The sequence below is a fragment of the Pseudophryne corroboree genome, assembly GCF_028390025.1.
Source record: "Pseudophryne corroboree isolate aPseCor3 chromosome 3 unlocalized genomic scaffold, aPseCor3.hap2 SUPER_3_unloc_28, whole genome shotgun sequence".
In the NCBI taxonomy this organism is placed as follows: Eukaryota; Metazoa; Chordata; class Amphibia; order Anura; family Myobatrachidae; genus Pseudophryne; species Pseudophryne corroboree.
In genome coordinates, this window is record NW_026967517.1 from 120,995 (window position 1) to 136,932 (window position 15,938).

The 15,938-nt window shown below is 44.2% G+C and overlaps 1 protein-coding gene and 1 pseudogene across 1 annotated transcript in view; one reads left to right on the forward strand and one right to left on the reverse strand.

Annotated features, from left to right (window-relative positions):
- Nucleotides 1-11,929, forward strand: part of LOC134983890 (zinc finger protein 585A-like) — a 46,971-nt gene extending 35,042 nt beyond the window's left edge. Inside the window, exon 6 of the mRNA XM_063949499.1 lies at nucleotides 8,291-11,929. Coding sequence (XP_063805569.1) covers nucleotides 8,291-10,698 — 2,408 coding nt within the window. The 3' untranslated portion in view covers nucleotides 10,699-11,929. The remainder of the gene's footprint in view (nucleotides 1-8,290) is intronic.
- A 2,046-nt stretch (nucleotides 11,930-13,975) lies between these two features.
- On the reverse strand, nucleotides 13,976-14,094 carry LOC134983905 (5S ribosomal RNA; annotated as a pseudogene).
- Between the last annotated feature and the right edge of the window lie 1,844 nt (nucleotides 14,095-15,938).

Sequence of the window (15,938 nt, forward strand, 5' to 3'; positions counted from 1 at the left end):
TTCTACTTCAGTAAGTCCTTGGACGTGGTCCGGGCTTTGAAGGTATATGTGAAGAGGACTGCTCCTCTTATAAAGTCGGAAGCATTTTTTGTACTTCATGATACCGATTAAAATTGGGTGTGCTGCTTCTAAGCAGACTCTTTCTCGCTGGATCGAATGTACTATTCAGCATGTTTTCTGCGGCAGGTTTGCCGGAACCTAAATCGGTAAAGCATCACTCTACTCGTATAGTGGGCTCTTCCTGGACATCTGCCCGAGGTGTCTCCGCACTTCAAATTTCCTGAGCAGCTACGTGAGCAGGATCAAACGCATTTGCTAAGTTCTACAAGTTTGATACTTTGGCCTCTGATGACCTCCAGTTGGGTCAATTAGTTTGCAGGGTACATCAGCACTTTCCCTCCCCTAGTGGGAGCTTTGGTATAGGCTCCATGGTCTTTGATGCATCCCCAACATCCTCTAGGACATAAGAGAAAATAGGATTTTAATATACCTACCGGTAAATCCTTTTCTCGTAGTCCATAGAGGATGTTGGGCGCCCGCCCAGTGCTGATGTTTTCCTGCACGGTTGTTACTTGTTCAGTAATGGCAGCATTTGTTGCCACTCTTTGGTCATGTATACTGACATGTTTTCATTGAGTTACATGTGGTTGCATATTATAAATTCAGTGTGATTTGGTGAAATCTCACCACACAGTTTTGTAGTATCCTCTCTCGAGGTTGTCCATCTCCTCAGGCACAGTTCCTAAAATGAGGTCTGGAGGAGTGGCATAGAGGGAGCAGCCAACCCACACTATTCAAATTTTATAGTACCCAAGGCTCCACAGGACCTATCTATACCCCATGGTCTTTGATGCATCCCCAACATCCTCTACGGACTACGAAATAAGGATTTACCGGTAGGTATATTAAAATCCTATTATTATTGCGCAAGCAGGACAGCACTTTCTCTTCTTTGCTGTTTTATTATTGCAAAACCCATGTCACCTATAGTAATCCCACATGAGCGTTCATGTCACCTCTAGTAATCCCATATGAGCGCCCATGTCACCTCTAGTAATCCCACATGAGTGTCCATGTAACCTCTAGTAATCCCACATGAGCGTCCGTGTCACCTCTAGAAATCCCACATGAGCGTCCATGTCACCTCTAGTAATCCCACATGAGCGTCCATGTCACCTCTAGTAATCCCACATGAGCGTCCATGTCACCTCTAGTAATCCCACATGAGCGCCCATGTCACCTCTAGTAAACCTACGAGTGTCCATGTCACCTCTAGTAATCCCACATGAGCGTCCATGTCACCTCTAGTAATCCCACATGAGCGTCCATGTCACCTCTAGTAATCCCACATGAGCGTCCGTGTCACCTCTAGTAATCCCACATGAGCGTCCGTGTCACCTCTAGTAATCCCACATGAGCGCCCGTGTCACCTCTAGTAATCCCACGAGCGCCCGTGTCACCTCTAGTAATCCCACATGAGCGTCCATGTAACCTCTAGTAATCCCACATGAGCGTCCATGTCATAGAAACATAGAATTTGACGGCGGATAAGAACCACTTGGCCCATCTAGTCTGCCCCCCCCCTTTTTTTTTTTTACATTCTTTTTATCTCTAACCTTATTTGATCCTTATTTCTTTGTAAGGATATCCTTATGTCTATCCCATGCGTGTTTAATTTGCTCTAATGTTTTAGCCTTTACCACCTCCGATGGGAGGCTATTCCACTTGTCCACTACCCTTTCTATGAAGTAATTTTTCCGCAAATTTCCCCCTGAACCCCACCCCCCCCACTCCCGTCTCAGTGCATGTCCCCGTGTTCTATTGCTTCTCTTCATTTGGAGAATGGACTTTGTTAAAACCCTTGATATATTTGAAAGTTTCTATCATGTTCCCCCTTTCCCTTCTCTGCTCCAAACTATACTGTCACGGTCCGGCGGGAGACTGTGCAGAGGAGCCGGCTCTTACCTGTCCGGTCCCTTTGGAGAGGACCAGCTGGCGGAGGTGCGGGCTGCTGGCGTCGAGCAGGGTGTGCTGGGAGGACAGGCAGGGGCACTGTTTGGCAGCTCAGCAGACTGGCAGCATGTTAGCAGTGCTGCTGTGGAGCAGGGCTTCTGTGTTCAGGCCGGGCTGTGTTCCCGGTGGCCATCTTGGATGCGGGCAAAAAGCCTGTCTTGCCCACACTTCACCAATTTATCACTTCCCTGTGGGCAATTAGCTCCAGCAGCTGCTATAAGACAGGAAGGCCTGGAGGAGGGAAATTGCCAGTGCAACGTCTTTCACAGTATCTGTGAAGCTAGTTCTCTGTGCTCCTGCAGCAACTCCAGTGTCAGGTTCCTGTTACAGCAAATTACCCAAGCCTCCTGATTTAGCCTCACGCAGACTGCCGACTCTGTTCCCGTGTCCTTCCCAGCTACCTGTTCTGGACACCGCAGTAACCAGCCTTCGGAATTTCTCCTTGTAGTACTGGGTCACGGTTCCGGTATCCTCAGCCACCCGCTAACCTGCAGTAGTATCTCTATTCACCTGCCTTTGGAGAACTCTGTTAAACTATTCCAAGTAATAAATGCACAAGACCTTCATCCGTCCCGCTCGTTTGTTATTCAGAGATCCAAGTGCACCAGAATCACCTTCCCCAAATCCGGATCCACAAGAATCCTCAGACGTGACAGTTTGCACTGGCCATATGGATCCAGGAACTGGACAGGATTCTGGCTCGGATCTCCTACACAGCATAGCGAGGCGTCTGGAGGGATTGGAAAATTCACAGCGACATTTGGCGCAGTGCCTCCAGGAGATATCCACTCGGCAGGATTCCATCCAAGCCTCTCTAGCGAATACTACTCCTGTCCGTCGACTGGACTCACAAGTTTCTCAGGCCGTTCCGGCGTCATTGGGGTCATCACCGTCCTCTCTCCGTTTGCCGACCCCCAGCAAGTTCGACGGGAACTCTAAACTCTGTCGTGGATTCCTTAATCAGTGCGATGTGCACTTTACGTTGCAGTCAGCCAATTTCCCAACGCAAAAGGCGAAGGTGGCGTACATAGTCTCCTTACTCTCAGGGGCAGCCCTGGAATGGGTCTCACCGCTCTGGGAAAGAGATGATGCTCTGCTGAGTGACTATCCAAAATTCCTAGCCACTTTTAGGAAGATCTTTGATGAACCGGGACGCTCGACATCGGCATCCATTGAGATTATGCGTCTACGCCAAGGGAATAGGCCAGTCGGTCAGTATATCATTCAGTTTCAAACCTACGCCTCTGAACTGCAATGGAATGAGGAAGCTTTGGTTGCAGCGTTTTGGAGTGGCCTTTCTGACCGTTTGAAGGATGATCTAACAACTCGAGACTTACCACCAAAACTGGACGACCTAATTTCATTATGTAACAAAGTCGATCTACGATTCCGGGAGAGGCAGGCCGAAAAAAGCAAGGGCGATCGCTATCGTTTCCGCCCTGTACCTCTGGCACCTACTCCGCTAGCAGTAGATTCTCCTGACGAACCCATGCAGCTGAATCGGGCCCGACTTACTCCTGAGGAGCGCCAGAAGCGGCGGCGAGAAAATTTGTGTCTTTACTGTGGAGCACCGGGACACATGGTGGCATCATGCCCGCAGCGTCCGGGAAACTCCCACTCCTAACTGGGCTAGGAGACACCAGGTTAGGAGTCTTGTCTCGGTCTCCAAAATCCTCTGAACCTACTCTACCAGTCACTGTTGAACTCTCGCAAGGTACTAAGTCCATTCTCTCTCTTTTAGATACAGGAGCAGCAGAGAATTTCATCACAGCCCATCTGGTTCAGCAGCTTCAGATCCCTGTGCGAGATTTGTCCCGTTCTATTTCGTTATCTGCGGTTGATGGAAGCCGTATTCCTGGTGGAGTAATTTCTCAACGGACTCTTCCTATTTCAGTTAGTATCGGTGCTCTTCATAAAGAGCAATTGGAACTTTTAGTTATACCCAAGGCTTCACATGAAATTGTGCTGGGTTACCCTTGGTTTAGTAGGCATAACCCGCATATCGATTGGCACTCCATGCAAATCTTATCCTGGGGAAAGACTTGTTTGACCTCTTGTTTGCCGTGTATCAAACCACTCAATAAAACTCTTGTCACATCACCCCCGCAGATTCCGTCTCAGTACGCTTCCTTCTCCGACGTTTTCAGTAAACAGGGAGCTGATACCTTGCCACCCCATAGGAAATGGGACTGTCCTATAGACCTCGAACCAGGGAAAGATCCACCCAGAGGTCGGACCTACCCTTTATCAATTCCAGAAACCAAGGCTATGTCCGAGTATATCCGAGAGAACTTGGCCAAGGGGTTCATTCGGCCATCTACCTCACCAGCCGGAGCTGGCTTCTTCTTCGTCCAGAAAAAAGATGGGGGGTTAAGACCGTGTATAGATTACAGAGGCCTGAATAACATCACAGTAAAAAATCGTTACCCTCTACCCCTCATTTCTGAACTATTTGATCGAGTCAAGGGAGCGTCCATCTTCTCCAAACTAGACCTAAGAGGAGCCTACAATCTGATCAGGATACGAGCAGGCGACGAATGGAAAACCGCGTTTAATACCAGGGATGGTCATTTTGAATATCTCGTCATGCCATTTGGTCTGAGTAACGCCCCTGCCGTATTCCAAAATTTCGTCAATGAAATTTTCCGAGACCTTCTATATCAATCTGTCGTGGTCTATCTGGACGACATCTTAATCTTTTCCCCAGACCTTGGCACACATCGACGACACGTCCTAGAGGTTCTACGTAGACTACGGGAGAATCATCTGTATTGCAAGCTAGAGAAATGCATCTTCGAGCAGGTTTCAGTTCCCTTTCTAGGGTATATAATTTCAGGCTCCGGATTACAGATGGATCCGGAGAAAGTGCAAGCCATATTGAACTGGTCAAGACCCTCCTCTCTTAAAGCGGTGCAGCGTTTCCTAGGGTTCTCTAACTACTATCGGAAATTTATTAGAGGATTCTCCGCCTTGGTAGCCCCCATCACTGCTCTTACTCGGAAAGGAGCAGATCCGTCTCACTGGTCCCCAGAGGCAGAGTCCGCTTTCCATTTGCTTAAACAAGCATTCATATCAGCACCAGTACTAAGGCAACCAGATATAAATAAACCCTTTTTTCTCGAAGTGGACGCCTCCTCAGAAGCGGTAGGAGCAGTACTCTCTCAAAGGTACGAAGATCATAAGTTCCATCCTTGTGGTTACTTCTCGAAGAAGTTTCTCCCCGCCGAGAAGAACTACACTATCGGGGAGCAGGAGTTGTTGGCAGTCAAGCTAGCCCTAGAGGAATGGCGATACCTCCTGGAAGGGGCTAACTTCCCTATTACCATTTATACAGATCATCGGAACTTAACCTTCCTGAAAGATCTACAATGTCTGAGTCCGCGTCTTGCTCGTTGGACCATGTTCTTCTCCCGCTTTTCGTTCATCCTGACTTATCGGCCCGGTTCACAGAATATAAAAGCAGATGCTCTGTCACGGTCCACTACCGCCATTGAATCTGAAGAACCTCCTCAAACACACCCCGTCCTAGATGCAAAAGTTTTTGCCTCCACTCGTCTACAACCTCCTGCAGGGAAAACTTTTGTCACTCCCCAACTACGGAAGAAACTCATATCTTGGGCTCACACTTCCCGATTTTCAGGTCATCCAGGTGTTCACAAGACAATGGAATTTCTGCAAAGATCCTATTGGTGGCCTACGCTGAAAGCAGATGTGACAGCCTTCATTTCCTCCTGCGTTAAGTGTGCCCAACACAAAGTCTCTCGGCAACCTCCAGCTGGGAAGTTACTGCCTCTTCCTGTACCCTTTCAACCGTGGTCCCATTTATCAATGGACTTCATAACAGATTTACCATCTTCTAGAGGCTACACTACAATCTGGGTGGTGATAGACCGATTCTCCAAAATGGCCCACTTTGTACCATTGAAGAAATTACCAACAGCATCCGAATTGGCCCATCATTTCATTTCTGAGATTTTCAGGCTTCACGGCCTTCCCACCGAAATAGTGTCTGATCGAGGGGTGCAATTTGTAGCAAAGTTCTGGAAATCCCTTTGCACAGCCTTACAAATCAAATTGCAGTATTCCACAGCCTATCATCCACAGTCCAACGGTTCCACGGAACGAGTTAATCAAGACTTGGAGACCTTTCTACGCATTCACCTTTCCTCTTCTCAGGATGATTGGGTAGAACATTTACCCTGGGCTGAGTTCGCTCACAACAATACTTACCATTCTTCTACTGGGCTTACACCTTTCCTCATTGTCTACGGAGCCCATCCTAAAGTTCCAGCATTTCAAAGTCTACCGGCACTCGATTTACCAGCAGTGGAAACTTCCCTTAAGCGTTTTTTGAACATCTGGAATCAGGTTCATACCAATCTTCAAAAGGCTTCTCTTCGTTACAAGAAATGGGCTGATAGAAAACGAAGAACAATTCCTAGTCTCAAGGTAGGAGACCAAGTGTGGCTTTCTACAAGGAACTTACGCTTACGAGTACCTTCAATGAAGTTTGCCCCCCGCTTTATAGGTCCTTTTCCAATTGTGGGAATAATTAATCCAGTGGCTTATAAACTCAAACTACCCCCTTACCTCAAAATTCCCTCTTCTTTCCATGTTTCCTTGCTAAAACCTTTGATTTTGAACCGATTTCGGAGACTGTTACCACAACCACCCAAAGTACTCACCCAGAGTGGAATAGAGTTTGAGGTTAAAAAGGTACTTGACTCCCGAATTCGTTATGGCCGGTTACAGTACCTATTGGACTGGAAAGGATATGGTCCGGAGGAACGGTCCTGGGAGTACGCAACAGATGTTCATTCCCCAGCATTAGTTCGCAAATTTCATTCTGAACATCCAGAGAAGCCGAAATTGTGTCCAGGGGCCACTCTAAAGAGGGGGGGTAATGTCACGGTCCGGCGGGAGACTGTGCAGAGGAGCCGGCTCTTACCTGTCCGGTCCCTTTGGAGAGGACCAGCTGGCGGAGGTGCGGGCTGCTGGCGTCGAGCAGGGTGTGCTGGGAGGACAGGCAGGGGCACTGTTTGGCAGCTCAGCAGACTGGCAGCATGTTAGCAGTGCTGCTGTGGAGCAGGGCTTCTGTGTTCAGGCCGGGCTGTGTTCCCGGTGGCCATCTTGGATGTGGGCAAAAAGCCTGTCTTGCCCACACTTCACCAATTTATCACTTCCCTGTGGGCAATTAGCTCCAGCAGCTGCTATAAGACAGGAAGGCCTGGAGGAGGGAAATTGCCAGTGCAACGTCTTTCACAGTATCTGTGAAGCTAGTTCTCTGTGCTCCTGCAGCAACTCCAGTGTCAGGTTCCTGTTACAGCAAATTACCCAAGCCTCCTGATTTAGCCTCACGCAGACTGCCGACTCTGTTCCCGTGTCCTTCCCAGCTACCTGTTCTGGACACCGCAGTAACCAGCCTTCGGAATTTCTCCTTGTAGTACTGGGTCACGGTTCCGGTATCCTCAGCCACCCGCTAACCTGCAGTAGTATCTCTATTCACCTGCCTTTGGAGAACTCTGTTAAACTATTCCAAGTAATAAATGCACAAGACCTTCATCCGTCCCGCTCGTTTGTTATTCAGAGATCCAAGTGCACCAGAATCACCTTCCCCAAATCCGGATCCACAAGAATCCTCAGACGTGACATATACATATTGAGATTTCTTAGTCTTTCTGGGTATGTTTTGTAATGTAGGCCATGCACCATTTTAGTTGCCCTCCTTTGTACAGTTTCTAATGTATTAATATCCTTTTGAAGATATGGCCTCCAGAATTGAACACTGTATTCTAGATGAGGCCATACCAATGACCTATACAGTGGCATTATTACTTCTTTCTTTCTGCTGCTGATTCCTCTCCCAATGCAGCCAAGCATCTGACTAGCCTTCCTCATTGCTTTGTTACATTGCTTACCTGCCTATAAGTCATCTGAAATAGTGACTCCTAGATCCCTTTCCTCCTCAGTAGTTTCCAGTATAGTGCCATTACTACTATATTTAGCCTTTGGATTTTTGAGACCCAAGTGCATGATTTTGCATTTGTCACCTCTAGTACTCCCACATGAGCGTCCATGTCACATCTAGTAATCCCACATGAGCGTTCAGTGTTGATCAAGCTCCAGTCTAAGCATCCTAGCTTTTTTTGTTTTTTAATAAACATAAAAGCAATGATTTCAGGAAAAAATGTCAGTTTATAGAATTATATATTGTGTCCTGTAACACCCTGGGTCTTGTCTATTCATTTTATATATTAATGTATTTTATTTCCAGCAGATGGACACACAAGCAGGAACATCTCAGAAGGACATCTAATGTTATCCCTGGATTCTGAAATAACCGATAACGACAGTAGACAGGATTCTCCAGGAGCTAACCCCATTACCCCAATTATACATCCAGCTCTATCAGCTGATCCCTCTGATACTGGGAAATGTTCTCCTGATCACTCTGATATTGGTGCATCTGTTACAGCTCTGACAGTAAATACAGTGTTTCCCTGTTCTATAGATGCCAAATGTTTTACACAGAACACAAAGCGTATTACCAATCAGCCAGCTAAGGCAGGTGAGAGGCCATTTCCATGTTCTGAGTGTAGGAAATGTTTTGCACAGAAATCAGCTCTTGTTATACATCAGAGAAGTCACACAGGTGAGAAGCCATATTCCTGTTCTGAGTGTGGGAAATGTTTTGCACATAGCTCACATTTTGTTATTCATCAGCATGCTCACACAGGTGAGATGCCATTTTCCTGTTCTGAGTGTGGGAAATGTTTTCCACGGAAATCACATCTTGTTAATCATCAGAGAAGTCACACAGGTGAGAAGCCATATTCCTGTTCTGAGTGTGGGAAATGTTTTGCACTGAAATCAAATCTTGTCACACATCAGAGAAGTCACACAGGTGAGAAGCCATATTCCTGTTTTGAGTGTAGGAAATGTTTCACACATAAATCAGCTCTTGTTACACATCAGAGAAGTCATACAGGTGAGAAGCCGTATTCCTGTTCTGCGTGTAAGAAATGTTTTGCACGGAAATCACATCTTGTTTTACATCAGAGAAGTCACACAGGTGAGAAGCCATATTCCTGTTCTGAGTGTGGGAAATGTTTTGCACAGAAATCAAATCTTGTCACACATCAGAGTAGTCACACAGGTGAGAAGACATATTCCTGTTTTGAGTGTAGGAAATGTTTCACACAGAAATCAGCTCTTGTTATACATCAGAGAAGTCACACAGGTGAGAAGCCATTTTCCTGTTCTGAGTGTGGGAAATGTTTTGTACGGAAATTAAATCTTGTTTTACATCAGAGAAGTCACGCAGGTGAGAAGCCATTTTCCTGTTCTGAGTGTGGGAAATGTTTTGTACGGAAATCAAATCTTGTTTTACATCAGAGAAGTCACACAGGTGAGAAGCCATTTTACTGTTCTGAGTGTGGGAAATGTTTTGCACAGAAATCACATTTTGTTTTACATCAGAGAAGTCACACAGGTGAGAAGCCATATTCCTGTTCTGAGTGTGGGAAATGTTTTGCACTGAAATCAAATCTTGTCACACATCAGAGAAGTCACACAGGTGAGAAGCCATATTCCTGTTTTGAGTGTAGGAAATGTTTCACACATAAATCAGCTCTTGTTACACATCAGAGAAGTCATACAGGTGAGAAGCCGTATTCCTGTTCTGCGTGTAAGAAATGTTTTGCACGGAAATCACATCTTGTTTTACATCAGAGAAGTCACACAGGTGAGAAGCCATATTCCTGTTCTGAGTGTGGGAATTGTTTTGCACAGAAATCAAATCTTGTCACACATCAGAGTAGTCACACAGGTGAGAAGACATATTCCTGTTTTGAGTGTAGGAAATGTTTCACACAGAAATCAGCTCTTGTTATACATCAGAGAAGTCACACAGGTGAGAAGCCATTTTCCTGTTCTGAGTGTAGGAAATGTTTTGTACGGAAATTAAATCTTGTTTTACATCAGAGAAGTCACGCAGGTGAGAAGCCATTTTCCTGTTCTGAGTGTGGGAAATGTTTTGTACGGAAATCAAATCTTGTTTTACATCAGAGAAGTCACACAGGTGAGAAGCCATTTTACTGTTCTGAGTGTGGGAAATGTTTTGCACAGAAATCACATCTTGTTTTACATCAGAGAAGTCACACAGGTGAGAAGCCATTTTCCTGTTCTGAGTGTGGGAAATGTTTTGTACAGAAATCACATCTTGTTTTACATCAGAGAAGTCACACAGGTGAGAAGCCATTTTCCTGTTCTGCGTGTGGGAAATGTTTTGTACGGAAATCAGATCTTGTTTTACATCAGAGAAGTCACACAGGTGAGAAGCCATTTTCCTGTTCTGAGTGTAGGAAATGTTTCACACAGAAATTAGCTCTTGTTATACATCAGAGAAGTCACACAGGTGAGAAGCCATTTTCCTGTTCTGAGTGTGGGAAATGTTTTGTACGGAAATCAGATCTTGTTTTACATCGGAGAAGTCACACAGGTGAGAAGCCATTTTCCTGTTCTGAGTGTGGGAAATGTTTTGTACGGAAATCAGATCTTGTCACACATCAGAGAAGTCACACAGGTGAGAAGCCATTTTCATGCTGTGAGAGAAATAAATCCGCTCTTGTTGAACATATTAGACATTACCCAAGTACGGAACCATTTCCATCTTCTGGAGTATAATTATCACTGTCGTCCAATGTTCCTCAAGGGTGAATCCTATCTCTTATGCTTTATAAAATATACATGCTACCACTGGGTGAGATAATCAGACGTCATGGCCTGGTCTACCACTGCTATGCTGATTACCTGCTTTTTGCTCCATGTACTGAGAACCAAATACCAATCCTAGCTGAGCGCCAGGGGTGGATGATGCCAGTTGGCTGTGACTCAGTCTTTGTGAAACATAGTAGAAGCTTCCCAACAAAGGACAAGACTACAGCTTTACCAACCATCTGGATTTATGCTTTGGTGTTCAGAATTGCAAAATACTGAACATGTGCTGAATCTTTGTGTTGTCCTGGTATGTGGCTGACACAGACATCAGGTATCCACCACATACAAATCCACATTCTTCCATCTGTGGACCATAGACAGAATCAAGCACTTCATTCCCTCAGAAGTTCATAGACTACTGCAATGCCATCTACCTGGGTCACTCAGCAAAAGAATTACAGAGCTTGCAGCTAGTACAGAATGCAGCAGCCAAGCTGTTACCTAACCCGCCCGTTCCTGCCACATAACACCCATTCTCTACTCCCTTCACCGGCTGCCTGTAAGATGGAAAATCTATTTCATAATTGGCTAACTGACCTTCCCAGCACAACATTACATGGTCCAAGGTACTAGAAGCAGCTTCTGCGTCCTTACTGCCCTGCTTACTTCTACATATGAAGGACTGTTACCAGCAGTACCAAGAATCTCCTGTCATTCATTTATGGGTTGAACTTTTAGCTTTGCAGTCCTGACCATGGAACTCACTGCCTTGCACAGTCCAAAAGACCACCACTCTAGAGACCTTCACAAGCAGACTGGTGACTGCTACTCACACTTTTCATTAATGTACCTCTATTTACTTCCTAAATAATACATCCCAAATGCTTAGGTCTTTTTTCTGCTGTTTATTTTGTATCTTGTTCTTTGTGTAAATGTGAATGTCTAATACCAGTTTCCACAATCTGTATTGCTGCACGACAATATGGCGGCCATTGGAACGTGTTTTCACTTCTAGTTTGCCTAACTTGTTGCAGACACTCATCTTGATAAGGAGTGTTGAGTGTTTTCTGATACAAGATCCTATCCATATATACCCTGTACATTACCATGTGCATTAGAGTCACCCGGGTTCCATCTGCGGTGGTTTGTTGTATGTTACATCTATATGGTGCAGATACTCCCCTGTATGATTTCATAATAAAAGCTTTTGTTTGCTTCTAATTATTACATTAAAGCTTTTATTTTTTTTATCTGTTTTATATTCCCGTCTGAGTAATTACGCCATAATGTCTAATCTCGGAGTGGACACCAGAAGAAACCTTTGTAAGTGTTCCATCATTCTGTTTCGTGTAAGCATACAGGTAAGTGATGGCACGGTGGTCACTGACAGTCACATTCAGGTGGTATAATGGAAGTGGGACTGTCTGGGCTTCTTCTAGTCTACTGCAGAAATAAAAAAATCAGCCTTTATCCTGCTTAAAAAAAAATTAAAAAGCCCATAAATCAAGCTTGGTCGGTCAAGACAGAGGCCACATTAATTGTGGGCCATCATATAGGCTGAGGACCCATGCTTCTGGAATATATGGCATAATTCCCTCTTCGCCCACAAAACCTTACCTTCACCATTCACAATGTCTACCATTGCCCCTTCAGAAGGGACACAACTTTCCTTTGCTTTTTCTACCTCCTCCTGTACAGAGCCCAGGACCACCTCCATGACCATTTCATGTTTATCTGGAGGCCTGGCATCTGGGAGGTTCATGGCCTGAGATGACCACAGAACCACTAGGTAGTGGGCAAGAAGAATCCACAGCCTCCTGAGGAACTGGAGAGTCCAAGGATCCACCCCACATGAGGCAGAGAAGGGTCAACCACAGGGTCTGGCTCACCAATTTCCTTCCTAAAAGCTGCTCTTTACCCAGTTTGGAACCTGTGGGCTCCCACTCCAATTTCCCTTGAGAGTCCTTACCCTCACTAATCCCCTCTGAACCTACCAGTTGCTTCCCCTTCCAACCACTCCTCCTTTTTAAGTTTTTCACCACCTGCTGTGTGAGTCCCATCCAACTACTCCATTCCTTGACTCATTGGTGTAGCAACCCCCTTCTCCCCCCACTGCTACACTGCAGTTAAGCTGTGAGACTTGCTGCTAGCAGTACTCACTACTCAGCACACACTCACATCATGATTACACAGCTGTGCCAGAGATACTGTCTCACTGACAACCAGGATGAGACACTCCCAGAAAGGCATGTATGTATGAGTACGGAGAGAGTGGGCGCAGTGGGGCTGCATGACTGACACCCAGGACGAGACACTCCCAGAAAGGCATGTATGTATGAGTACGGAGAGACTGGGAGCAGTGGGGCTGCATGACTGACAGCCAGGACGAGACACTCCCAGAAAGGCATGTATGTATGAGTACGGAGAGAGTGGGCGCAGTGGGGCTGCATGACTGACAGCTGAGCCTGTCACGTCAGTGAGATGACAAAATGCAAGATATAATTACCTAGCTAAATCAGGCGCTAATGCAATATTACATGTATTAAATGAGCACCAAATATATTGATTATTAGATAGCAGCTCTTATGCGGCAACTGGATGCCTCAGACGATATAGATTGTATCTCACAAAGTAGACGTGATTCCGCACCAGTTTTCTGAAGGTACAGAAAAAATAGTGATAACAATAATGATAGAGTACCAGAATAACATATGATATGTACGAATGATTCGTATTTTGATTGATAAGTCTGGTGGTTCACCCAGAGTCAGAAACAACTGGGAAGAAAAGGATTTACAGAAGACTCTTGTGTGGGTGCACTCTTGTTTATATTTGTTAGTATGAAGATATTAAAACATAACTTTTATTAACTCATTACTCTAAGAAAAAAAATCCACACTTATATAGTCCACCACAATTATTAAACTTAAGGAAATGTAGACATTTTTTAGAAAATTGGAAATGTTCTGGTTAGTCTATATTAGTAGACTTCAGGAGGGATGTAGACACTCTGGCTCTACATCCTAATCCTATCCCACCAGCACAAGCTCAGCTTGTATTAATAAGACCTCCAAGGGTCATTGAACTGAATTATAGTCAAAAATGTAGATCCTGATTAGTATTGACCAATTTTGGATCTATAATGAATAAAGGGAAACGGTACACAGATCAGAAGAATAAGCAAAAGAAATGATTCAGGGAGAATGTGGTGATCCTTCTGTTGGCTAAGAGTCGAGGAGGTCACGAATTACAACACCGGGTATTCTCTGGGGGTCACCCTCACAGATACTGACCCAGCCCACCACCGTTTTGCTTCCAAGATCGGACGAGATCAGGCTTTATCGGTGGGGTATGGTAGTAATTTATGCTTTCATTAAGGCCCATAGATTGTTTAAGTTTCAATAGAGACATAAAAGAGCGCTGATGGTATATAAATAAAAATATTTCTAATATTTATTACAGTTCAACACAATAAAAACAGTTATGCCAATAATAACCAGATAAAATGTAGCCACAATATTTCTGATTGTATATAAACTGTACACAGATTCAGCTGTAATCACTCACATTAGATCGATTGTATTTAAATGCAGCTGAATCAGCTGATATGTGCAGTACTGCGGTCCATTAATTAACATATTAGAGTGTAGGAGGACTCCAATTTATGTATATACCAGAGGGATCCCACGGTATGAAAGTGGATAATTTAAGTAGTTCAATATCCTCACTTATAGGTCAGTGTTCTCACCCAATGTTGGTAATCTCCGCTGGTTCCCGTCAATAGCAAAGTGCAGTGTGAGCTACAAACGGCTGCAGGTATCCTTCACAGATGGACCAGAGGGAGATGCCGCAAGCTCCGATGATCAGTCTGCAGACAGGGGGCCCCGGCACAGCAGAGGGCAGTAGCGTTCCGTCCCGTGTGACAGCAGTGAGGATCAATGAATTTGTTTATAGCAGGGTTAAACGAAGTGGATGAATCTCCTTCAATGGACCGGCAGTAGCTACAACCCTCAATGCGTTTCTCCGCCACAGGCAAACGGCGGTTTCCTCAGGAGATATGAATACCCAATGAAGAAGTAAATGGGTATTTAAACCATTTGTATCCAATTGGCTTTTGAGTGGTGATATGCACACCTGAGTGAATGCTCGGTGTTGCTTAATTTGTATAGAGTTGATCCACATGATGTAATTAATACAGGGGCTCTTTTGTTAAAAAGAAAAAGGAACTATACAGATACAGGTTGAGTATCCCATATCCAAAATGCTTGGGACCAGAAGTATTTTGGATATCGGATTTTTCCGTATTTTGGAATAATTGCATACCATAATAAGATATCATGGCGATGGGACCTAAATCTAAGCACAGAATGCATTTATGTCACATATACACCTTATACACACAGCCTGAAGGTAATTGTAGCCAATATTTTTAATAACTTTATTAAACAAAGTGTGTCTACATTCACACAATTCATTTATGTTTCATATACACCTTATACAAACAGCCTACAGGTCATTTAATACAATAATTATAATAACTTTGTGTATTAAACAAAGTTTGTGTACATTGAGACATCAAAAAACAAAGCTTTCACTATCTCACTCTCACTCAAAAAAGTCCGTATTTCGGAATATTTGGATATGGGATACTCAACCTGTAATATCAAGCTTAAACAATAAAATTAGTACTTATAGTAAATAGTGGTGGGAAAACAAAGAACACACTAATCCCCATATATATGTATATACAGATAGAATTTCTAATGGACACACAGATACCTAATATGTTGCTTTATTACTTTGACATTAAATACGTCTTGCTTTATAGAGATTTATAGAGATTATTTTTTATACATAGTTTGAATATTTATCATCCTCTCTATTCCTTTGAAGGGGTTTCGTGTTTCAAGTTATTCCCACCACTTTCTGAAAACATATATTCAATATAAAAAGGAATCTCTGAGTATAACCATTAATTTAATTAGAAAGCTCCAAGAAACAAGTATTTCAAAAGAGCTCATAATAACTAGACAGCTAAAATAGCTCAGTGAGTAAGTGACTGAGCTACAGTGAGAGATGTCATTGGTTCAAATCCAACCTAGACTCAATTACTTTATATAGAATTGTTCATATGTTTTAATGTTTACAGCCATTTAGAACAGTTGAAGGGCACCCCAATGGTTGTTATTGGAGAATACATTTATATT